This window comes from Scyliorhinus canicula, chromosome 1 (assembly GCF_902713615.1).
Source record: "Scyliorhinus canicula chromosome 1, sScyCan1.1, whole genome shotgun sequence".
Classification (NCBI taxonomy): Eukaryota; Metazoa; Chordata; class Chondrichthyes; order Carcharhiniformes; family Scyliorhinidae; genus Scyliorhinus; species Scyliorhinus canicula.
In genome coordinates, this window is record NC_052146.1 from 273,518,936 (window position 1) to 273,545,433 (window position 26,498).

Below are 26,498 nucleotides of genomic sequence, written 5' to 3' on the forward strand. Positions count from 1 at the left end.
ATGCCAGAATCTGAGAGTCAGATCTCAAGCATTCTGTCAACCGTTGTCCTTTCCAGGATAATGAAGGCTGATTTACATGTCCTTGGAAGGACAATGAAGGCTCGGTTACGTGTGTCTTTGTGGAGAGCAGGTCCAACCTGGACAAGAGTGCTCCAGCATCACCGGTCAGAAGGCACAGCCTCTTGTAATGTCTCTGCAGCATTGCAGTCGCCACATAGTAGAGGCAGGAGCACTCCACACACCTCAGAGCACCTGTAGAAAAATGCCTTCAGTCTGACAGAACCCCTCACAAAGATCCATCTGCCAAAGAGGGAAAACTTTGAAACTTGATGGTTTAACTGAGATGTCACACTTGGGCAAGGCAGCAGGGGATGTCACACATGTCTAACTCCATTTGATATCACGTGCCCTATGTGCCCCTTTCTCTTTCCTTGGATTGTGGGTGTACATTCATCTCTACCTTTCCATGGGATTCAGAGTACCAGAGGATTGCAAAGTACACACAGTCAGTCTGCCCTCATGGGCAGCCCTGGCCGTCGCTAACCGCAATATGCAATCCACGAACCACTCAAGTTAACACTTGGAAATAAAAAACACTCATCAGATTCTTTACAATGTGGATTGCATTCCATTGGTACCTATGAAAGTGACAGATGCTACCATATGCACTTTCAGAGCATGCTCCATGGCTTCTTTGATTACACCATATGACCATCTGATTTTATCTTCAATGACCTTGGTGAGCGTATAGGTCAGAGGAGGCAACTCAAAACGTGACAAGAGCCTTGTGGCCTCAATGCACACAACTGCAAAGGGTTGGAGGCTTGAGCGCCAGCAAAATTAAGTGCCTTTGAGGGTCAGAGCACTAGCACTTTAATGTGTAAATGTCACATTAGTTGCTGAGCTTAGCCATTGAGCACTGAGCTGGATGTGGACAGGGCAGCGGGATGTCCAAAGATGTGCGGGTTAGGTGGATTGGCCATGCTAAATTGCCCGTAGTGTCCTAATAAAAGTAAGGTTAAGGGGGGCTTGTTGGGTTACGGGTATAGGGTGGATATGTGGGTTTGAGTAGGGTGATCATGGCTCGGCACAACATTGAGGGCCGAAGGGCCTGTTCTGTGCTGTACTGTTCTATGTTCTATGTTCTATCTCTCATAATCTGTGTAAGGCCTCATAGAATCCTACTAGAGAACAGTAAGTAAATGGAGTGACCCTTCTCCACGCATTTACACATGCCTCGATGGAGACGAGACCTTCACTTTACAATAATGCAGAGGAGATGGGTGACCACCTCCGCCCTCAGTCTTAAGCAGGTAAGAATGAAGAACACATCAAGCTGCACATGGTGTGAACGAGGCTCCTTACACAAGCAGACTTGACATTAAGGACGATTTTGGAAATGATGAGTGCACACATATACTGTGCTGATGTGGAAGCTGACAACATTGATCCGAGACACCTGGTTTTGACATCTGAAAGTGGCATTTAGGACAATTGTGATATCCTGATGGACAACAACACAACTAATCATAAAGAGGAGGCATACATAGAAGTTGTGAAATGGGTGGTATTCCAAAAACATAAGTGCAAAGTTTACAACATGTGGTTATTGCCCGTGTCACCGGTGTGCTCATAATAATTCCTAATCTTGCAGGTACATTTTGGTGCATCCCCAACATCTGCAGTGGAGGCAACCTGCTGACTGCTACACCCTGTTTGTCATGACTTTGGCATGCTTTCTTTGGAGTACCAAAACTTGGATGGCCCTGGCCTACTTTGGGTACCCTGCTATGGGGCAAGGTCTCCAAGGCGGCCGCCATCCTACTAGTGTTGATCTTGGTGCATAACATGCCGGCACTATTATCTCCGACTGAACACTGGTCGACAGACTCCTAAATTATTTGTTGCAATCTATGCAAAGCAGCTGACAACCCCTCCTGATATTCCCTTGACTGTCGCCGAAGCTCCACCAGCCAAGTTGGGATCAAGTTCAGAGGCTCGTCATCAGGAAAGGACTCAGCAGAATCTTGACCTCCAGCAGCCCTTTGGGCATCAATTACCCAAGATGCCCAGACTGTGGGCTGTACTCACCAGATTGTGACCCTAAGGGTATTCTAGAATTGGGTCCCACCTGTTTCTGCACTGGTTGTGGGTGAGCACTGTGACGCATCTTCAGTTGTGCTCCTCTTCTTCTACCATCGAAGTTTCTGCATGGCTGACGATGACGGCCTGGCTGGATGATGCCCTCTGGCACTTTCCAGAAGTTCGTATAAAGTAAAGTCGAGATTACTTGAGCACGGCAAGTGACTGTAAGGTGAGAAGAATGGACTCTTTGGTTGTCTGAGGGATGAGCCGGTTCAGGGTCCGCACTCGGGTTGGCACAGCCCATTTCACCGTCGCATGTGCATTGTCCCTGTCCTCTCCTGTCAATGCGATGACATGCCCCTCATATGGAGTAAGGGCCTTATTTTCAGTCATTCCACCCCCGGTCTAGGACCTCCCCCTCCTATTGTGTGTAAACTTGTCTTTATGAAGGGAAATGGAGAGATTGCGAACAGGGTACATGCCAAGCAGATGATAAGGCTGCCTGTCTTGGATGCATGATCAGGCAGTGGACGGGATGAGGATGGGATGTACAAGAGATTGAGTGGTTATGTGCCTTTAGTTGGCAGTGTTTGAGAGCCCTGTGGAGTGTCATCCTGCTAAGTCCAGATGGGCTTGTGAATGTGTGAGTTGAGGTTGATAAGAAGAATGGATGAGATCATTCATCTTCAGCTTCCTGCACCGGATCGCAGATCTTTTCTGCACTACTTTTGCACTGACCACAGAAGCAACCACCTCCCAAGCCAGAATGGTGCCATTGGTGGACCACCTCCAGCCATCACTCGCGTAGAGGACATCCCGACGGACCTTGACAGCATCCAGCAGGTGTCACTGAACTTGGAAGTAGTACTTTCCTTGCCTGTTCCTACGTGCGGCTCTCCTGGCCTGGAGACCTTTGAAGACTGATTGTGGGTGTATTTTAAATATAGCCCCCAGAGGAAAAAAACATGTCATGGCGATATGCACAAATCCGAGACTACCCTCCCTCGATCTGACGTGCTTCCAGTTTTTGCGACAGTAATGAGGTGAGGAGCAAACAATACAGTGTGAAAATGCGTGAATACAGGCAATACAGTGTGAATCATTGCGCTCAAAGAAAGCCAGTTTCCCACCTATCACCACACTTAAGGGTGTCCCATCCATGTTCTATGTCAATACTGAAGATTAGATTGGATGGGTAAATAAAGGACAAGGAGCTAAAGGGATATTGAAATCTGTTTGGTAAATGTAATTAAGAATATTTTCTTAAACTAAGGATAAATGCTATTATAAACTTGCACAAATGGCCTGGAATATCTAGCTACTTCTGCGTAGTCTCGCGTTATAACTAATGTTTTCAGCAAATGCATCAATTTCTTTGACACTATAAATGCTAAAAACAAATCTCTGAACCAGGAATGGTTTTGTAAAACTGTTGCCTAACTTTGAATAGAATCATAGACTTTGCAGCGCCGAAGGAGGCGATTAGGCCCATCGAGTCTGCACTGGCCCTTGGAAAGAGCACCCCACTTAAGCCCACGCCTCCACCCTATCCCCATAACCCAGTAACCCCACCTAACCTTTTGGACACTAAGGGACAATTTGGTGTGTCCAATCCACCTAACCTGCACATCTTTGGACTGTGGGAGGAAACCGGAGCACCCGGAGGAAACCCGCGCAGGAGCGGGGAGAAAATGCAAATTCTACACAGTCACCCAAGGCAGGAATTGAACCTGAGTCCTTGGAGCTATGAGGCTGCAGTGCTAACCACTGTGCCGCCATATGAAGGAACAATAACCCCTAAACCTATTCTTTCTGGACTAATGGCATTTATCACTTGGTTGCCACAAGTTGGTGCCTCGCCACTAACGTTGGAAAAACAGGTTTTTTTTTTGGGTGGCGGGGGAGGGTTCTAGCCATGTTTGCTATGGAAACATCATAATTTAATACCATAAACTCATAAATTACAGAGTTCTGTGGAGTGGAATGCGTGACTTGGTCTGATGCTAGTTAACACCACATAGAAGATTATTGAATAGCTATATTTACATCAAAATTTGAATCTAGTATTACAAAGGATGCTGAAATTTATCTTACGACTTCTAAGTATTTTGTCATTTGTTACGTAACATAATGTGAGGACTTATTGAACAATGATGTCCTTTATTTCCTCAGCTCCCACCTTGGGCCTGTGCTATCAAGTCTGAGGATAACCTAAAGTGCGAGGCAAACAAATTTTCATTTTGGCTTTCCTCTCCAGTTCAACCACCTGTGAATCTTCTGTATTCAGTAGAAGATAATGAGTTCTATATTCATGAAGATGAATCTAAGCCAATGATTACAAGGGACTGTAAAGTGACTCGTTTAAAAGCACCAAGCATGGTAAGATGTAATATAACAATTGTATTACTGGACTAATAATCCAAGAGAATATGAGAATGCAACCTTTTCAGCAATTATTTACACTATTTTCATTTTCAGGACGGTACTTTGGTACCCATCACGGTTTTTCACAAAGAGACATTGAACCAAATGAACAAAAAACCGTTGTTGGTCCATGTTTATGGAGCTTATGGCATAGATTTGAATGTTGACTTCAAACCAGAGCAAATGGTGTTATTGGAAGATGGTTGGATTTTAGCATATTGTCATGTTCGGTACGGTCTCCATACTCCATTTAATCAATTTAATGTATTGCCTGTCAAGTTATGCTACGGTTTAAGTTAAAGCTGTTATCTAATTTTACAATTTCTGTTTTGAGGCTACAGGAAGGGGAATAATTTTCTGTTTAATGTCATGTATATGGTCTGGTTTTATTTGTGGAGACTAATTCTGAAAGTGGTACTTTAATTCCTCAGAAAATAAAATGTTTTTATTTTTCGAATTAGCAGATCTCTAGACCATAAGATGTTGGGGCAGAAGTAAACCATTTGTCCCATTGAAACTGCTCCACCATTCGAAGAGATCATAAGCGATCTGATATGAAAATCCTCAACTCCACTTTCCTGCCTTATCCCAACAGCCCTTGATTCCCTTGCTGGTTAAAAATCTGTCTATCTGAGCCTTAAAACATACTTACGACCCAATCTCTACATCTATCTGTAGTAAAGAAATACACAGATTCATTACCCTCTGAGAGAAGAAATTCTTCCTCATCTCTGTCTTAAATGGGCGACCCCTTATTCTGTGATTTTTGTCCTTTGGTCCTCAGTGTGGGTCTGAGGCTAAATCTGTGGAATATTTTTTAGAAGGCAACAATGCTGCTTTGCATAAATAGCGAAATGAGTTTAACCTTTTGATTCCCTGTTCTCTTTTCATATCAACTTATTTTCCATTTTGCTGTTTTTCTCTTTTTTTTCTTCCAATGCTGAGGACAGAAAGTGATGTGCTATTGCAGTCATTTCCAGGAATATTGTAAAAGCCAAATATTGGGGAAACATTCTGAGTGGCAATTATGGTTAAAGAGAGTGACATACAACTCTTATAAACATAAGCTGTATTTATTTTTACGGGTCACGTACATCAAAGTAGGTCACATTTTAATTAAAAATAAGTAATTATACCTTGTGGGTAATGGCTGCAAGTGTGGGAGTGTATAATTTAAACTGGATAGATTTTTACTGTTTTAATCACAGAGTATCAAAGAATTGTTACGGTGCAGAAGGAAGCCTTTATGGCTCTTCGTGTCTGCACCAGCTCTTCAAATGAGCATTATGACTTGATGCCAATCTCCTGCCTTCTCCCCGTACCCCTGCACATTGTTTCCATTCAAGTAATCATCTAATGCCATCTCCAATATCTCAATTGAAGCTGTCTCACCACACTTCCAGGTGGTGCATTCCAGCTTCAAACCATTCACTGTGAAAACATTTTTTCTTTCATCACATTTGCTTTATTTGCAAATCACTTTAAATTTGTGCCCTCTCATTCTTGCTCCTTTCATGAGTGGGAATGGTTTCTCCCCATCTGCTCTGTCCAGCCCTCTCATGATTTTAAACATATCTATCAAATCTCCTGTTAAGACTTCTTTCCCCAAGGAGAATAGTCCTAACCTCTCACATCGCATTTGCTTCTTTTTCAAATCACTTTAAACCTGTTCCCTCTTGTCCTTGATTCTTTTATGAGCAATAACAGTTTCTCCTTATCTACTCATGATTTTGAATATGTGTCAAATCTCCTCTCAGCCTCCTCTCCAAGGAGAACAGTCCCAATCGGTCCAATGTATCCTCATAACTGAAGTTTCTCATTCCTGGAAGTATTCTTGTAAACGTCTTCTGCACTCTCTCCAATGCATTCACATCATTCCTATAGCGTGGCACCCAGAACTGTGCACAATACACCACCTTAAGATCTAACTAGTGTTGTGCATAAGTTCAGCATAACCTCCTTGCTCTTGCTCTCTATGCTCTTACTAATAAAGCCCAGGATACAGCATGCTTTGCTAACTGCTCTCTCCACCTGTCCTGCCTCTCCATTTTCTTCCAAAATGCATCAACTCATACTTCTCTGCATTGAACATTATCTGCTACCTTTCCACCAACTTGTCTATGTCCTTTTGAACGATATCCAGCCCTGGATCTCCACCCTCTCTCTCCGTTACTTTGCCTTTTACTTTCAGGCTGCTTAACAGATCTCTAGAGTGGGACTTTTTGGCCCGTCCACTGCCCAGGAACACTGAAAGTCAATGGCCCCTTTGACTGGAATGCCGAATCTCCTGCGGTGGTCCTGCCACGACGAGGCCGGAAAATCCTGGCCCTAGTCTTGAGTGGCATCATACCTTCTTCCTGCTAAACATTTGATTTAAAAGCCCCCTCCATGAGGGCAGCATTGTGGCACAGTGGTTAGCCTCACGGTTCCGAGGTTCGATCCCGGCCCATGTGAAGTTTGCACATTCTCCCCATGTCTGCATGGGTTTTACCCTGACAACCCAAATATGTGCAGGGTAGGTGGATTGGCCACCCTAAATTATCCCTTAAATGGAAAAAATGAATTGGATACTCTTAAATTTATATAAAAAGAAAAGAAAGTCCCCCATAACTTCAGGATGTTCCAAAAACGCTCTGTGGCTAATTAAGTACTTTTGAAGTGCAATCGATGTTGTAATATAGGGACACATGGCAGCTAATTTGTGCACAGCAAGATCAAGCAAACAGCAACAAGATGAATGACCGCTAATCTCTTTTCTTTAAATTGGCTGAGGCATACATATGGGCCAGACATCTGACAAGATTACCCCGTTTTCATCAAATAATGGTATTTTTTTCTGACGGGCCTACCAAACTGAGCCTCTGACCCAGTATCACCATGAAGCTCACTTACTTCTAACTCCATCTTGTCCTGCCTGCATGCACCCCTACCCTCAGCTCATCATGCTACTGAATTCTGATCCATGCCTTTGTCACCTTCAGTGATCTCCTGACCAGCCTCCCTTTATCCTTCCATAAATTTTAACTCATTAGAAATTCTGTTTGGTTGTTTCCTATCTCGCACCAAGTCCTTTCGCCGTTCCTCAATCTGCACTGATCCATATTGGTCCACAATCCTCAACCAGCTTCAGTCCTACAACCCCACAAAGCCCCTTCCCTCACAAATTCTTGATAACTGACTAAGCCTCTTGTGCCGGATCATTGGAAGTCATCCTAGATATCGCTCTCTGGAATTTCCTCTGAAAGTTCTCCACCTCTCTCTCCTTTAAGATGCTCTTTCAACCAATCTTTTGGCCATCCAGTTTTCTTTGGCTTTGGTAACTGCTGTTCTTCATGCCTCGGTGAAGCACTTTGAGAATAATTTCCATGTTAGAGGCATTGGCAGAATTTTCCGAAGAAATTACATTGGTTTTCACGCCGAAATTGACAATGTAATTCCCACCAGCCTAGACAGCATGATCTGGATCGCAATTTTTAGGCACTTAGAAAATTATTTCTTTCCCCGCCCACCCAAGTGCAAAATGACACTCGCTGAAAATTGTCATCGTCCTCCTGCATTAATCAGGCAGCAGGCACTTAAAGACTCCCTAGCTCCCTATTGAGATCTGCAACTTTCATCCTCTGGTCGCAGAGGGGTCACAATGTCCTGGGATGTGTAGCACAGTTGGACAACATTCTGGTCCTACTCAGTGATGATGGAGGTGATGAAGGCGTCCCTAGCCCTCCTTCCCATGCATGCCCTCGCCTGGCCTCCATCCTCCGGATCCTAAGCAGCCTCTTTCTTGAATCTGTCCTGAACGGAGGACATATGCCGCTCCTCAAGGCCTTCCTCGTGCGTCGCCCTGCTGCAGAGCAATGCTAAGTAGAGCACAGCAGACCACCACAATGCAGAAGACCCTCTTGGGACTGTAATGGAAGCCCCCACAGTCCCCGTCGAGGCAGCAGAAGCGCATCTTCAGGAGGCCGATACATCGCTCGATCACAGATCGGGTAGCACTGTGAGCCTTGTTGTATCGGTCTTCTGTCACTGGCCTCCGCACTGGCGCCATCACCAAGACTTCGGGGGATATCCCTTTTCTCTTACAAACCATCCCTACACCTTGGGGTACCGTCGAAAATGCCAGTGATCTGTGATTGTCCAAGATCACGCACAATGCCTGGAAAACATGCACACACATGAGTGAATCGCATCTAGTGGTCACACACACCAGCTGCACATTTGTGCCTTTGTTCCCCCTGTACAGCTGGTGCGGCCCTCCAGCTATTGACCTGACCTGTGACCACCCTGGTCTCGTGCCGCGGGTTCTTCCCAAAGTGCCGCCTGTATTCCTCCAGCACTGTAAACAAGAAGAATAGCCAGTTTCACTGGCTCCATAGTGATATTGATTAGTTAACTGCGAGGAATGAAAGAGAGTCGGGTTGGTGTCGCAGCCCGGTTGACATCAGTACCTCCCCTGACCCATTAACCTCCTACACCTGAAAGCAGCCAGTCCCACACCGCTCACTCACAGCTCAGGTGGCCTCCCATCTCAATTGCAGGACTGGCCCCTGCCTATGTCCTCGCCCAGTCGGAGTCACCTTTGGCCTCTCATCTGGTTCTCACCACCCTTATCCTCTGTATCACTGGGAGTTTTGACAGGGGGTTTATATGCTCTCACATCCTTAATGGGCAGGGTCAACTGGATGGTGGTGTCCACCTTGGGGGCTAATGGATCCTCACTGCAGGCATTGGAGACCAGCACATAGCAAGCCCAGTGCCTCTTGATCCCATGTACCCACTTGTTTAGCCCTGAACCCGGAGTATTCATCCCATTCCTTGACTTTGAGGTATTTTTATGGGCAGCTGACATTGTGAAGAATTAACTCTTGACGAGCATGAGTCCTCAGGGACTGTTAGAGGACAAAGCTGTTTTCCTGCTTCAGGGATAGGCAAAGCTAATAGGCATCATTCTTACTCGGGCTGCATGAATCCAAGATCTTAGTGCTGTCCTGCCTCTACACCTAAGACTCCTGAGCAGCCACTCCAGAGGTGTTGCTGCCACTCCCACCTCCCCCCGCACGAGGCTGGCTAGTTGCCTTCTCTTTCAAGGTCTCTTCCACCCAGCCCATTAGGCCTGGCTCCTTTTTTTAAAAATAATTTTTATTGAAAAATTTTGAATTTATACAACAACATCGAACCATACTAAAATACCAACGATAACAGTAATGACAACAATCATGAACCTGCGCCCCTCCTCATGAACAACCCAACATATTAACAACAACTTAAGTTAACGCAATGTTAAGTTACATACCGTAGCGAAAAAATATAGAAACTATAATAAGGAACACCCCCCTCCCCCAAAAGGCTGCCAACCGGTTATAGAACCCTTGTACTGATCCTCTCAGGGCAAATTTGACCCTTTCCAACTTTATAAATCCGCCATGTTCATTGACCCAGGTCTCCACACTTGGGGCCTCGCATCCTTCCACGCAGCAAGATCCTCCGCCGGGCTACTAGGGACACAAAGGCCAGGACACCGGCCTCTTTCGCCTCCTGCACTCCCGGCTCCACCGCAACTCCAAAAATCGCGAGTCTCCACCCTGGTTTGACCCTGGATCCAACCACCCTCGACACCGTCCCCGCCACCCCCTTCCAGAATTCTTCCAGTGCTGGGCAGCCCCAGAACATATCGGCATGATTCGCTGGACTCCCCGAACACCTGGTGCACCTGTCCTCACCCCCAAAGAACCTACTCATCCTAGTCCCGGACATGTGGGCCCGGTGCAGCACCTTAAATTGGATGAGACTAAGCCTCGCACATGAAGAGGAAGAGTTGACTCTCTCCAAGGCATCCACCCAAGTCCCGTCCTCTATCTGCTCCCCAAGTTCCCCCTCCCATTTAGCCTTCAGCTCCTCCACTGACGACTCCTCCACCTCCTGCATTACCTTATAGATGTCAGACACCTTCCCCCTCTCCGACCCACACCCCCGAAGCACTCTGTCCATCGTCCCCCGCAAGGGCAGCAAAGGGAATCCCCTCTACCTGTCGCCTAGCAAACGCCTTTGCCTGCAAGTATCTGAACATGTTCCCTTGGGGAAGCCCAAATTTATCTTCCAGTTCCCCCAGGCCCGCAAACCCCCCGCCAATAAACAGGTCCCTCAATTTACTGATGCCCACCTTTGCACCCCCAATCCCCCATCCTTGGTCCCCGGGATGAACCGATGATTGCCACCCAATGGAGCCTCCATCGAGCCCCCTGTTTCCCCCCCTATGCCGTCTCCACTGTCCCCAGATTCTTAGGGTCGCCGCCACCACCGGGCTCGTGGTAACCTCTTAGGGGAGAGCAGCAACGGCGCCGTTACCATGGCACCCAGGCTCGTACCTCTACATGACGCCATCTCCATTCTTTTCAAGGCCTGGCTCCTTGACATCACCCTACCCCATTCCATGTGGCCCCCAAGTCGCAGCCGCCCCATACCACAGACTGTGGACTAAGACAGCCCTGTAGGGGCTTTTAAACAACCCATGTAGCAGACCTCAGGACCAGCACACCAACCAGCACACGTGATCCCTCCCACTCCAAAGATTCAATGAGGGCTGAAGATGGCAACATTAACCATACTAAGTATATTATAATGTTTCAAATTCATGCAAAATCAGGTTTGCGCCCTTCATGGGGCCTGCTGAATCCCACCCATAATATACACATAAATTTGCTGCTGATGATTAAATGTTCAGCTTTAGAAAACAGAAAGGGGAAAGGAACTGAAACCTGAAACCAGGAGAGTGTTCCTTTGCACTTGTGTTACACTTGTCTCCGTATCTCAATTATTTTGTTGAGTTGGCAAAAAGACCTTTTTTTAAAATTCAAACCATGTTTGGAGTTTTCACCTTAATTAATTAAGGTCACATTGTGTATATTTTATTGATTTGAGTTGTAACTTTATTTTGATATGAAAACAGAAAGTGTCAGTAATGCACAGCAAGTCAGGCAGTATCTAACGAAAGGTTATCAACCCGAAATATTAATTCTGCTTTTGTCTCTATAGATGCTGTCTGGCCTGAGTGTTTGCAGCATTTTATGGGTTTTTTAAAATTTCAGATATCTGCAGTGTTTGCTTTGTTGTTGTATTTGTTTTTAACGTATTTTATTCTCCACACAGAGGGGGCGGAGAGTTAGGTTTAAGATGGCCACAAGGCAAGTCGATTGGACAAGAAGTGCGTAGGCATAGGCGACTTAAAGGCTTGTCTGCGTCACTTGCACAGAATGGGATATTCAAACCCGAGTCAAACAGCTCTAACATCAAACAGTGCAGGTGGAGTCCTAGCAGGGAGCTTGTGCAATGTATCACCTGGTTCCATCAGAGCTGTTGTCTTGCGAGTAAGTTGGAAAATAAATCTTTTTACTTGTTATTTTCAGAAATATTGTACAGGTTATGAACTAGTACCAAATATTGGTGGGTCTCCTGTGGCGTTCCTAAAAGTGGTTCTTTTTCCCTTTTGTTCTTTTACTTTTTCTCCTTTGATTAGTGAGAGATACAGATGCAGGTCAACTAACAGGCAACAGTGATGGCTGCTGTGGAGCTCTGACCAGGATGACAGACAAAATCTGGATCTAGAGTGATAAGAGTGACCCAGCAATGATAACAAAATGACTTGGGGTTGATAGGTGGTGAGTTGTGAGCCCCCAAGACATCAGTGAAATCAAAGGAAATGCTGGCACTGCATCTCCTCCTGCAGCCCTACCAATCTCATTCCTTCTCTCATCCACCTTCTCCCCCTCCCACCACTTCATACCTATTCAACCTTATATCCTCTCTGTCTTTTATCGATATTCCCTTCCTCAATTTGCTTCACCCTTCATTTCGCCTTCTCCTAATATCCTCTCTTTCTGCATTTTTTCTCACTGCCTCCCCTCGTTGTTCCTTTCCCATACCCCAGTACTACTCCTCTTCCCCCGCTGCCCCCGTACAGTCAGTAAATCCATTCTAAGTGTGATGCATGCTTTAAATTTAAAGAAACTACAGGTTTGCTGGCTGGTTGGTGGGGAAATTGATGAAGAGGATGCAGCAGGGTGAGGACAACGGAATAAAATCAAGCAAGCAGAATATGTTACAATTGGACAGGCAGGTTACCGTGAAACTAATGAGGAGCAGTGCCTGGGTTCAAACATGGGTCCCGCCGCATGTTCACCATTTTCCCCATTTTAAGGCAGCACAAGACAATGGAAGCTTCTCATTTGAGTTGATTAATTCTGTGTTCACCTCTGGAAATTATGAAGTGGGAATTTCAACTTCTGTAAGGATATGTCCAAAATCAAAGAAAACAAATTATTTTTACGAAACACACAGGGACAGCAGGAGGTAAAGGTACCCCTCAATAAGCTTACTACCCCAGAGGCATTAGGAAAAAACAAGATACAGAGCTTTTATCTGTGTCTTAGAAATTCTTGGTCCCGCTCAGCTAACTAAATCTCTGACACAATCAAATTGTCTTTAGCTCTCTGGAGGCAAACTTCTAATATTAGGTAAAAACCCAGGTTTTACAGGTGTGTTTTCTGGGTTGGCTTACCCCTGACGAGACGGGACTTGAATTTTCTTCAGTATCATCAACATTAAATTTCAGTGATGTTGCAAGGGTAAATGATTACCCACTGATACGTGACCACATAAATGCTACTTGTTTTTTTTTTAATTCCTAAAATACACAATTAAAATGAGTGCCTGGCGGCTGCTCCCCTTCCACTCCCCGCTTCCAGTGTTTTTGATTGATTTATTGTCACATTTACAGTGAAACGCATTGTTTCTTGCATGCTATACAGACACGCAATACCTACATAGGGAAGGAAGGAGAGACTACAGAATGTAATGTTACAGTCATAGCTAGGGTGTAGAGAAAAGATCAACTTAATACGAGGTAGGTCCATTCAAAAGGCTGATGGTAGTAGCGAAGGAGCTGTTTTTGAGTCTGTTGGTATGTGACCTCAAACTTTGGTATCTTTTTCCTGATGGAAGAAGGTGGAAGAGAGTATGTCCGGGTGCGTGGGGTCCTTAATTATGCTGGCTGCCTTTCCGAGGCAGCAGGAATTATACATAGAGTCACCAGTCACCTGCACTCACCGTTACATTCCAGCAGCAGACTGGGGCACATTTCAAGCTCCCACGGTTGGCAGCCACTGCAAGAGGAATCAACATTTAAGGTAGAATTTACGCTGCAGACTTCTGAATGCTACCGTTGGAAAACTGCTGGTGTATGCAGAACACTGACCCTTAACATCGCGACCCTTTTTTTTTAGTACTACTTTTTTAATTTGAAGTACCCAATTTTTTTCCAATTTAAGGGGCAGTTTAGCATGGCCAGTCCACCTAACCTGCACATCTTTGGGTTGTGGGGGTGAATGTGCAAACTCCACATGGTCAGTGACCAGGGGCCGGTATCGAACCTGAGTCCTCGGCGCCGTGAGGCAGTATTGTTAACCACTGTGCCGCCATGCCGCTGTGACATCTCGACCCTTTTGACACCTACCCATGGGTCACAACCTGAATTTTGAAGGAACCCTGAATTAGGGTCCTCGAGGCTCCCTGCACCCCACATCATAAGGGCAAGGCACCCCGGGCCAAATACCCAGCAGGGGCAAGATACCACCTGGGGTACTTTGGCACTTGCCAGCCTGGCACACTAGCAGTGCACCTGGGCACCCTTGGCATTGCCTGGGTGGCAGGTTCCAGGGAGACAAGTGTCACTGTCAAGGTGCCATGCTGACAGTACACGGTGCCTGGGTGCCACCCTACCCAGAGCCAACAAACCCCGAGGACCTCCAATCGCCCAGGAGATTCCTCTAAGTGCCGGTACGCCTGATCCACGTTTGTGGAAATCAGTGCCACACGGTTCCCAGTCGTGCTTGTTAGGTGAATTGGACCTTCTGAATTCTCCCCCAGTGTATTGAAACAGGCGGCGTAGTGTGGCAACCGGGCGATTTTCACAGTAACTTCATTGCGGTGTAATGTAAGCCTACAAGTGACACTAATAAAGATTATTATTATCCATAACAGATCAAAAATGTCTCTATTCCTGTTGTAATAAAGGTACTCCAGCACTGAGATATCAAAATGTTCAGGAGGATGCTGCACAATGCCCAAAGCTATTTCATATGGCAACGTTGCTTCAGCTTATGTTGGCAACTTCCTTAAATAGAATGATGTCCTCAGTCCATTAATGGAAATAGATTCTAGAAACAATCCATGCTGCTCCCCAGTGGCTCAGGCTGTGGAAATGGAACAAGTGGGTGGAGTTGTGCTCATCAGATACCTCTGAATGGCTTTCTACATATCAAATTTTTTGAAACCTTATAAAGATTGAAGCCATTCATACTTAGCTGTAGGAGTAAAATACTGGAGATTGTGTTGGTCACATTCTGAAGAAGAAACACTGGTGATTGGTAAGTTGGTGTAGCAGAAAGGATGAGTGTACACCTGCTTTTGCTTGTCACTACTCAAAGGAAGAAAAGATAGCCCTGGGGAATTTAACTTTCACATCTTAGTAATTACATGACATTATTAGCATACAAGATGGAATACTGGTGCAGCTTGTAGGAGCATTGATAATGGCGAGAAGACGAGCTTTTGATTCCCCTTTTTTTATTGGTTTCCTGATCTATCGGCACTTTTGTGGAGTCTTTCACCGAGTGTGTCTGCTAACAAACCCCTCTCTCCACCATACGCTCTTCATGTATGGCCCACAGAGAAAAGCAAGAAAGTAGAAGGACTTTATACGTTTCACTTTTTTATTATGTTCTTTTCACAGTAATAGCTTGCAGTAAAATAATTGCTGATTGGATGAGATTTTTCTTCACAGGCTCCTTTCCTTGATGTTCTCAACACCATGCTGGATCCTTTATTACCACTCACAATTGAAGAGCAAGAAGAGTGGGGAGATCCTTTGTCTGACCAAAATCTTTTAAAATACATTCAAGCCTATTGTCCTTATCAGAATATCAAGCCACAGGTAACTAACTATAGATGGTAATTGTAATGCTATGAGGTTACTGTGACATAAAATGCAACTTCACTCAAGGTGCTGTTAAGTCACTTAAGAAGTAAGCTTACTTTGGAAGTTTGCATTCAAATCCTATTCTTGGCTTGTGCTACTCTTTTTTTTCTTCCCGCAACTTCAAAGGCAAATGAACTGGAATAGGCAGCAGATACCAGTAGTGGGAGTGGATATCAACATTAACCAATCAAGCACTTCCTCATATAATAAAAGCAGAAAATGTTGGAACTACTCAGCAGATCTGGCAGAATCTGAAGGGAGAGAAACACCAGAGTTACTGTTTCAGATCTGTGAACTTTCATGAGAACTATGTTTCTTGTGGTAGACAATATAATGGCCTTGATGGTGTCTTCCACGGTACAGTTGTGGGGGGACAGAAAAATAAAGACAAAATCGAAAGTAATAATAAGAAAGGTGAATGTGTTTGGAACTGGGCACCCACTCATAATGTATTGTTGTTACAAACATGTATCAAAACAGGTTACAGCAAATAAACACCCCGGGAAGCATACTTCACAGCAATCAACTATACAGTTTGTACAGATTTATTCCCTTTTTCACCCCACCCCACGACAAACAGCTCCTCAAACACGGTCACAAACATTCCCCCAGCTTTCTCAAACCCCCATGCAGAGCCCCATAACTCATACTTTATCTTCTCCAACCGTACAGGTCACCCAGCCAAGCCCTACACTCCGGTGGTGATGCAGACTGCCACACCAGTAAAATTCGCCGTAGTGTAACCAGAGAGGTGAAGGCCATGCATCGGCCTTCCTCCTTCCATGAGCTCCGGCTTCTCTGAAATCCCAATATCGCCACCAAAGGGTCCGGGTCCACCTCCTTCCCAGTATCCTGGCTAAGATCGCGAACACTCCCGCCCAGAATCTTCCCAATTTTTCGCAACCCCAAAACAAGGCAGCACGGGTAGCCATGGTGGTTAGCGTAAATGCTTCACAGCTCCAGGGTCCCAGGTTCAGTTCCCGGCTGGGTCACTGTCTGTTGCGGAGTCTGCACGTCCTCCCCGTGTGTGCGTGGGTTTTCCTCCGGGTGCTCCGGTTTCCTCCCACAGTCCAAAGATGTGCGGGTTAGGTGGATTGGCCATGATAAATTGTCATTAGTGTCCTAAAAAGTAAGGTTAAGGGAGGGTTGCTTGGGTTACGGGTATAGGGTGGATACATGGGTTTGAGTAGGGTGATCGTTGCTCGGCACAACATCGAGGGATGAAGGGCCTGTTCTGTGCTGTACTGTTCTATGATCTATGTGCGCGTGATTCGCTGACCTCCGCCCACACCTCTCACATTCATCTGCCACCCCCTGGATTCATATGCACCCTTAAACTGTATTAGGCTCATCCTTTCAACAAGAGAGGTCCTGTTTACCCTACACAGTGCCTCACTCCATACTCCCCAATTGATCTCCTCTCCCATCTCCCCTTCACATTTATCCTTGATCTTCACCACCCGCTTGCTTCACTGCTCTCCTAGCCACTTGTATATATCCCCAATTCTTCCTTCCCCTTCCACATCCGGAAGAAGCAGTCGCTCCAGCAGGGTATATCCCGGCAACTAGGGAACCCCCTCCAGACCTTTCTCTCAAATTCCCAAACCTGCAGATACCTGAACTCCCTCCCCCTCAGCAGCTCTACCCTCTCCCTTAGCTCCACCAGGCTGCCAAACCCTTCCTCCAAATACAGATCCCTCACCTTGACCAGCCTTCCACCTCCTGTATACACTATCCATCCCCCTCGACTCAAACCCATGATTCTCGCACAGCAGCGTTAACACCGACATCCTTTCCACCCTAAATTGCCTCCTCAACTGATTCCATATCGTCACTGTGGACTGCACCACTGGGCTCCCTGAATACCTACTTGGAGCCACTGGCAATGCTGCCGTCACCATAGCCCTCAAACTAGAGCCCTTACAAGATTCCTCCTCCATCCTAATCCACTCTACCCCTTCTCCTTCCCACCACCGCCGCACATTGTCTACATTCACCGCCCAATAATAATAAAGCAAGTTTGGCAATGCCAACACCCCCTGCTGCCTCTGCCTCTGTAGCAGGGTCCTCCCCACCCTCGGCATCTTCCCCGCCCATACTAAGTCCGAAATGATCGCGTCCACTTTCCAAAAAAAGACCTTTGATATAAAGATCGGGAGAGCCTGAAAGATAAACAAGAACCTTGGCAGAATATTCATTTTCACCACTTGGACCCCCCCCCCCCGGGCCAAATTAAGTGCAGTGCATCCCACCTCTTAAGATCCTCCCTGGCTTCCTCCACGTGCTTTGTTAAGATCACTTACGGAGCCCAGTCCAACCCACTCAGAAGTTTGGTAACTGCAGTAAGGTAAACAGAGATGTTATGGTTAAAGTTTGCCTTTTACAGTTAAAGTTTGCCTTTTACAGTTAGTTAGCCTTGATATGACCAACTTCAGATTAGCAATGACGCTGACATCTTGCAACACTATTTGGCTGCACGACAGCACTAACAAGCACACAACATTTTTTGCCCATTTTTAGGTAAAGATGTAAATTTACATAAATACATGATTACATAAGTAAATAATTAAGTCATTATTAATAAATAACATGTATTCTAACTGAGACCTAAGCAGGGTAGCAAGGATAACCCGGGTAATTATAGGCCAGTGAGCTTGACGTCCGTGATAGTGAAATTGTTGGAAAAGATTATCAGAGATAGGATCTATGCACATTTGGAAGTGAATGGTCTTATTAGCGACAGACAGCATGGTTTTGTACGATTGAGGTCATGTCTCGCTAATTTAATTGAGTTTTTTGAGGCGGTGACAAAATAATTGACGAGGGAAGCGCTATGGATGTTGTCTACATGTACTTTAGTAAAGCATTTGCATGGCAAGCTGGTGCAAAAGATTAGATCACACTGGGTCAGGGGTGAACTAGCTGGATGATTAGCAGGTTTGCGGATTATATTAAGATTGCAGCAGTTGCGGATAGTGATGAAGATTGTCAGAGAATACAACAGGATATAGACAGGCTGCAAAATTGGGCGGATAAATGGCAGATGGAATTTAACTTGGATAAATGCGAGGTGATGCATTTTGGTAGATCCAATTCAGGTGGGAGCTATAAAATAAATGTCAGAACCATCAGGAGGATAAACACACAGAGATCTGGGTGTGCAGGTCCACAGATCCTTAAAAGTGGCAGCACAGGTGGAAATGGTGGGAAAGAAAGCATATGGTATGCTTGCCTTCATCGGACAGGGCATTGAGTATAAAAGTTTGCAAATTATGTTACAGTTATATAGAACATTGCTTAGGCCACATTTGGAATACTGTGTCGAATTCTGGTCACCACACTACCAGAACGACATGGAGGCTTTGGAGAGAGTACAGAAAAGGATCACCAGGATGTTGCCTGGTATGGAGAGTTTTAGCTGTGAGGAGAGATTGAATAAACTGGGATTGTTCTCCCTAGACAGACAGAGGTTGAGGGGCGACCTGATAGAAGTTTATAAAATTATGAGGGGTATGGTTCAGGTGAACAGTTGGAGGCTTTTTCCCAGGCGAAAATGATAATTACAAGGGGGCATAAGTTCAAGGTGAGGGGGGAAAGGTTCAGTGGAGATGTGCGGGGAGGTTTTTTTACACAAGGGTGGTGGTGGCCTGGAATGCACTGCCAAGTGAGGTGGTTGAGGCAGATACGTTAGCGACTTTTAAGACTTATCTAGATAGATGCATGAACAGACTGGGTGTAGTAGGATACAGGCGGTTGGTCTGGATAGGACACGTGATCGGAGCAAGCTTGGAAGACCGAAGGGCCTATTCCTGTGCTGTACTGCTCTTTGTTCAACTTTACAGGATAAACAGTCCTTAAAGCAATGGTCACTCTAAAACAGTTGCAAATAACTATTAACTTCAGTAGATTTTTTCTCCATCTATTATTTTATAAAATTAAATATCTGAAAACGGAGGGAATGTATGTTACATTGCCCCACGGTTGCACCATATGCTTTTATCTAGTCCCCACTAATTGGATGAAAGTGCAATGCAAGAAAATATCTTTCCTTTCATGGTATCTGCTTCATCCTCTTAACCTGTCTATCTCTCTTTCACTTTTGGATCCAATGTGAAATGGATGGTTCCTAGTTGCCATGGACCCACAGCACAAACTGGCACTAAAAATCACAGGATGGGGGTGTATATTGGGCTGCAATCACTTACCCAGTAATATTTCATCTGCCAATGAAAGTTAAAATATGCCTCTAGGTGTCTGTAATGTGAAAATATTTCATTTTCCAACATTAACATTTCAAAAATATGACATCAGTAGTAAGTGAGTCTGTCACTGGAAGGAAGCACAATTACCAGTGAATCATCAGTCAGAATACTTCTATTGTAGATGTACTGTGTGAATGCAGCTCCCACACACTGTTCGGCTACTAGCTCTTCCAAACATTTCCTCCTCTTGATACAAGTGAAGGCTGCATAATAAAGCTTATGGACCATCAGTTCATACATTTTTGGATCTTACAATAACTGCCATCATAGTGGTATTGTAGACTATGTTTTCCGCATTGATCTTTTTAAATTGAAATAAAAGAGTCCAAGAACTACTTTCAATGAGGATGTAATCTTAGCAAGAATTAAGATTTCAACACACTTGACCATTTGTTTTTCAGAAATACCCTTCTGTATTCATCACAGCCTATCAGGATGACAAGCGTGTGCCATTGTCAGGTTTACTAAGATATACACGGAAACTGAGAAATGCTGTGGCTGTTAATGCGTGTAATACAATGGGTGAGATTGGCCACCGTTACATATACATCACAGTGCCAGTTCTATTACTCCAAGCAATGAGCTGTCTCAGGAATTTAAAACAAATTGCAGGTTTTAAGGTCGTATATTTATTTAAGTCTAGGTATGTTTAGTCACACAGCACCAAATCTATACTACGGTTTACACTTTTAGGGGGTACTTCTCAGTTACCCGAATTTCTGAGGGGAATCAGCACATGGTATAGTCACTGGTATATAGTTGGTTGTGGACTGTCACCCAAACATGGAGAATAGATTATCGTCTCCAGTTGTGAATAAAGCCTTTTACTATCCTAGAAGTTTCCATTAATGGTAATTGGTGCCATCTTTACCTATTCTTGAAATGGTAGTTAACACTTGGTGTCAGATTATCTTTTGTAGCATAAAAGACACGGCTTTGGGGATGGGTTGGAGGAATTGGGGCATGGGGATTTCAATTAGATGAAGTTGGGCCAGCACCCTGGCAGGTTCCCATATCAGTACACTTTCCCCAGAGGTGGGCCCCAGCGGCAACATAATAATAATAATCTTTATTGTCATAATTAAGTTACTGTGAAAATCTCCTAGTCACCCCATTTGGTGCCTGTTCGGGTACATGGAGGGAGAATTCAAAGTGGCCAAATTACCTAACAGCTCATCTTTCAGGACATCTTTGGGCACTTAATTGGATTAGTCAGTCCCTATTCTGGCATTGAATTGAAATTTTCTCAAAGGTATGCAGGTCTCCCAGAATGTCAGGATCCCAACAGTGGGAGGTCTGAGATGCGATACATTTGAGACATTTTATTAATTTGATGACAGTACATTACAATACTGAGGTCCTCCCAAATAGAAAATAAATGCCAATGTAGCCGTTTCATGGAGACTGTCTCGCTGATACTGTCACATATACTGTACCTGCTACAATGGCAATTGCCTCCATGACACCCACAAGAAGGAGGCTGCCGGTATTATCCACTAGCAATGCTGAATACACCGGACGCTGGAATCTGGCTGCCAGCCCTAATTGGACAAGGCTCCCAGAAGCATCTTAATTGGCAGGCACCAGGAACATCACATCTGATATCCCACTATGGCCATATTTGGTTTCCCATCCCGGAATTGAAACCAACGTCAGGGTCATAACCCATCCAGCAAAATTCAGTGTATTGTTCACCGATGCCAAATATTAGCTTTACAGTTCACATGTTTGCACGCATGCAAGTGCTTTTAATGTGTTGGAGGAATTTAAGGAAGCCTTTGTACCTTGCTGTTACTTATTAACCTGTAGTACTGGTTTATTTAGCTTGCATCTGCATTCTTTATTTTGTGGCATTTGTTAATAACTATACATCACATCTATGATATACATCCACTCACTAGTAAAGATTATTATCATTGATTTACTGGTAACTGCAATGTACTCCAAGCTTAAAAAACAAAATTTCCATTGCTGTTTCAATAAGAATTTGAAAAGATGTGACTAACTGCAGGGACAAACACTGCAATATATTTTCCCAGATGTATGCCAGTGTTTCAATGCATTCACTGATAACATGGGCAACTTGTGCACCTTGCAGAATAGTGTGAGTTTACTAAACTCTTCTCCTCCCCAAAAATGCAAGCTCCTCTTTTCTACTTGTGACCTGGTAATCAGATTGTCATTATCCCACGCCTGGTAACATAATTTGGCACGGCCATCTACATGAATTAAGACTCCAAATTTTGGTGTTCTGAATTTTTTATGGATCATTTATTAATTTTTTTATCACAATATCAACGGTGATACAAACGATGGCCGAGTATCGTTGTATCATATTTTGGCTTTGCTGGTAATTAGCTGAATAATTTGGATTGCTTATCAATTAGTATAAAACGCAAGCTCAAAAAGATTGAAAACTTTCTAGCTCAAGGACCTACCACGCAGGCATTACTCTACTGCAGTGTCTTCTGTAGCATTAAATGTAGAAAAGCCTGTAATGTGATGGGGGGATAATAGATTTGTATTTGTGAATAGTTATGATAATAGTGGCCCCTTTGACTACATGTGTTGTGAAGAGGAAGTAGCATTATAAAGGCACTGTGGGAAAATGCCACTGCTAACACAAATACTGCATATAGAATTGGGTGTTTAACTATACTGCAACATGTACTTCGAAAAGCTCAGAATTAAAATCTGATCTGGGTAAATCGGCTGTTTTATAAGAATTTTTATTCTGATCATTTTTACTTACTGTTTCATTCACCTGAGGAAGGAGCAGTGCTCCGAAAGCTAGTATTCGAAACAAACATGTTGGACTTTAACCTGGTGTTGTAAGACTTCTTACTGTTTTCAAATATTTATTGTTCTCTGGTAGCTTTGTCCTCCCCTTTCGGCTAGAGGCAATTATTTAATCCTTTTTTGGTTCTGTGCTATTTGTTCTTTTGATAATAATAATCTTTATTGTTGCAAGTAGGCTTACATTAACACCGCAATGAAGTTACTGTGAAAAGCCCCTGGTCGCCATACTCCGCGCCTGTTCGGGTACACAGAGGGAGAATTCAGAATTTCCAATTCACCTAATTCTTTTACTTTTTCTACCTCGAAGACTATGTCAATAAATACTTTACTCACTCTTCCCTCTTCCTTTGTGCAAGCCTCCCCTTAACTGTTTCCTCTCATATGTACATCTGACACTCTTTATGACTCTTACTTTACAAATGTTTCTTGTTCCCTTGGAGGTAGAATTTCCGGTTTGGGCGCAATCGGTGGCCAAGACGCACATTACAATGGTTTTGAGACGTGTTCCCCCCCCCTCAAATTTCTGCTCATAACTCATTTCAGTATCGCCAAACATAATTTTTTAAAATTGCTTAAAACAATTCCTCTATATATTTTGAGTGGTAGCATTTGACTAATACAGATGATTAATACTGATCAATTCCTGATCCTGGATGCCTATCTGACCTGGTCAGATAAGATACTGACCTGGTCAGATAAGATACTGACCTGGTCAGTTTCCTTCTTGCCTGCATATATTATATATTACATATTATATAATATATAACAAGAATGAAAGCTCCGTGGTCTATCAAATGAATCCAAATAGAATAAAATTATCCATAAGTTTTAAAGCACAAACAGAATGCTATAATTAAACAAAACTCTTCTATGTTGGTATGATTAAATTGGAATAATTTTGTTTAATAATTGAATGAGATAATATACTTCATAAAGTACCTTTTCAATTTTTCTGCATTTTTCTTTTGGTTTGCATGTCGCCTTTAATCAAAGATGAATTACCAGACATCATTTTGGATATCCAACCTGGAGGTGATCACTTTGGTCCATCAGATTGGGAAGAATCAATATACGAAGTAAATCTTTGTTTTTCTCTCCTCAATAGAGTGCGCAGTCCTTCCGATTTGTAAGATTTATTTTAACTTCGTATCAGAACATGTTGTAATGTAATAATGCATTAGCATACTGATTCTGTTTTCTAACAATGATCTTGCTTGATGTGGAGCAATTGAAGGGTTGTTCAAAGTCCCCCGAGCTCAGAACCATGATCTCTCCATGATCCTGGGATTCCAGTGCCTGTCCTCCAAGCACCAGCCATGGCCTCCACAGCGGCACTCAGAGCACAAGAGCTGCCAGCTCAGGAGGCAAGACCTCTGCCCCTGGGATCTTGATAACAGAGGAAGGCCCACAGCAGGCCTCAACACTGACTTCTTGGCTTGTTGTTTGGTGGACGCTCCTGAACACTGAACCCTGCTGTCCAGCCAGCAGGCAAAGACCCCTGACGCCTCAACAAAATTCTTGACTTAAGAGTCGGAAACTTCAGACAATTCCAACGTACTTCCAATGATAGTTACCTGTGAAATGTTAGAGAGAAAAATACTAGTCCAGATAGTCTGGGCAGCATGGTGGCACAGTGGTTAGCACTGCAGCCTCACCGCTCCAGGGTCCCGGGTTCAATTCCGGCCTCGGGTGACGTAGAGTTTGCACTTTCTCTCCGTACATGCGTGGGTTTCCTCCGGTTCCTCCCACCATCCAAAGATGTGCAGATTAGGTGGATTGGCCATGCTAAATTGCCCCTTAGTGTCCTAAACGGTTAGGTTGGATTACTGGGATAGGGCAGAGGTTTGGGCCTGAGTAGGGTGCTCTTTCCAAGAGCCGGTGCAGATCAGATAGGCCGAATGGCCGCCTGCACCGTAAATTCTATTTTAAAAAACTGAATAGTGAAGGAACAGCAAATATAGTTGCTGTATATAAATCCTCAAATGATTACAGGGTTTTTTAAAAAATGGCAAAGTAAGAAAAATTGTAATTTTAGGTTTCATAAATGGGGCATTGAATATAAAAGCAAAAATGTGACATTTCTTTATTTAAGATTATGATTGAGTTTGGGGAATGTGCTTAGGGATACAGTTATTCAAGAGTAAGAAGGCATAGCATTAAATTAAGGATAGCTGCACAAGAAATTTGTGCAAAACGTTTTCATAATGAATGATAATCAATATGTAGAACAGATTAACAAACTGCAGTCCGTTGTAATCAGCTAAATTAGCACATACCAGGGATCAAATCTGGAAAATTCCTGTTTTCTGATGGTTCTGTATCACAGAATTATGGCTTTTCAGTGTGGAGTGGTTTTATTAGACTCAACTCAGCAGTGAACAAACCAAAATGTCACTCATTGCCCACATTAGAATAACTTTAAATGTGTAATTTTTGAAATAGATAGGCAGACTTAAAAATATTTGTCCTATCATTCCCCCCCCCCTCCCCGACATTCACACACACACGGACGTCTTGAGGAGGATAAACATGGTTTTAAAATACACTTGTTGTAGTTTTTATTTGTTGTAATCAAAGTATCACATTTAAGCAACAAATAATCATTTTCTGGCAATTGACTACACTACTTTTTATTTTATAGGTTGCCAGACATTATGCATTTTTATACAAACAGCTGGAACTCAGTGTCCAAAGCGCCCACGAAGAACTGTTGTAGGTTTTCTCTATCACTCACGAACTATGAAGTGATTTCATTGAAAAACTATTCTTTCGAATCATTGGACATAAATTATGTATTTGTAGGATTCATTCTTTTGTATTGATGAACTTTGAATCAGTATTTATTTCTGGTAGCCAACGATGGATGTTCAGTGGTGTAGTTAAATTATTTCAAACCAGCAGCATTGTTTGTTTATTGGGCAAGATATAACATCGGAGCAATGTTTTAAACGCCAATAAACCATTTTGATCATTTGTTTCTTTGTGTATTGTAAAATAAGTAATTTAATGAGAGAACTCAAGAGATGATTTTATATTTAACCCCGTGATGATTTTGTGTCGCTGTCCAAGTTTCAAAATTTTTTATTCTTTCATCAGAATTTGTTGCATAATGATACCTCAGCTGCACACCCTTTATTGCAGGAACTCTTGTGCCTCCTCTGCTGTCCTTGACATTTTCTTTATCAATACAACATGTGAGTTTAAATATGTCGGCGTTTTATTACACATCCAACCTCCAGTGCCAAGGCAGCAAGGCAAGAGAGCGAGTACTTACTCAGGGATTTTGTATTGCTTCTCTTTTATGAAGTTCCTCAAAACATTTTATTAAGGCATTTATGATTTTACAACAACAAAAGGTACAAATACAAATGTAAACATAATTCAGCACGTAACACCCCCCAACCAACAACCATACCCAACCAACATGGCTTATACACACAATTCCCAAGTCCCTCCATCTCCTCTCGCTGATGCTGCCTAAACTAAACTAACTTTCCCCTACCCCGCTCATTCCCTAACACCCCCCCCCCCCCACCCCCCCCCCCCCCCCCCCCCCACCCCCCCATTGTATCTGCGAAAAGTTTAGTTTTCCCCAAAGAAGTCGATAAACGGCTGCCACATCCAGACAAACCCGAACATTTATCCTCTCAGGGCGAACTTAATTTTCTCGAGCCTGAGAAACCCGGCCATGTCACTAAACCGCACCACCGATATTGGGGGCTCTGAGCCCCTCCACAATAATAGGATCTGTCTCTGGGCTACCAAGGAGGCAACAGCCAAAACGTCAGCCCCTCTCGCCCCCTAGACTCCCTGGTCTTCCGACACTCGAAATATCGCCACCTCTGAACTCGGCGCCAACCTCATTTTTAGCACCATGGACATGACATCGGCAAATC

General features: G+C 44.0%; 1 protein-coding gene across 1 annotated transcript in view; it reads left to right on the plus strand.

Moving 5' to 3' along the window:
* Positions 1-25,579, plus strand: part of prepl (prolyl endopeptidase like) — a 58,267-nt gene extending 32,688 nt beyond the window's left edge. Inside the window, 8 exon segments of the mRNA XM_038813417.1 lie at positions 4,258-4,464; positions 4,564-4,739; positions 11,656-11,683; positions 11,685-11,873; positions 15,347-15,496; positions 20,205-20,325; positions 23,596-23,678; positions 25,244-25,579. Coding sequence (XP_038669345.1) covers positions 4,258-4,464; positions 4,564-4,739; positions 11,656-11,683; positions 11,685-11,873; positions 15,347-15,496; positions 20,205-20,325; positions 23,596-23,678; positions 25,244-25,318 — 1,029 coding nt within the window. The 3' untranslated portion in view covers positions 25,319-25,579.
* Positions 25,580-26,498: the final 919 nt, after the last annotated feature.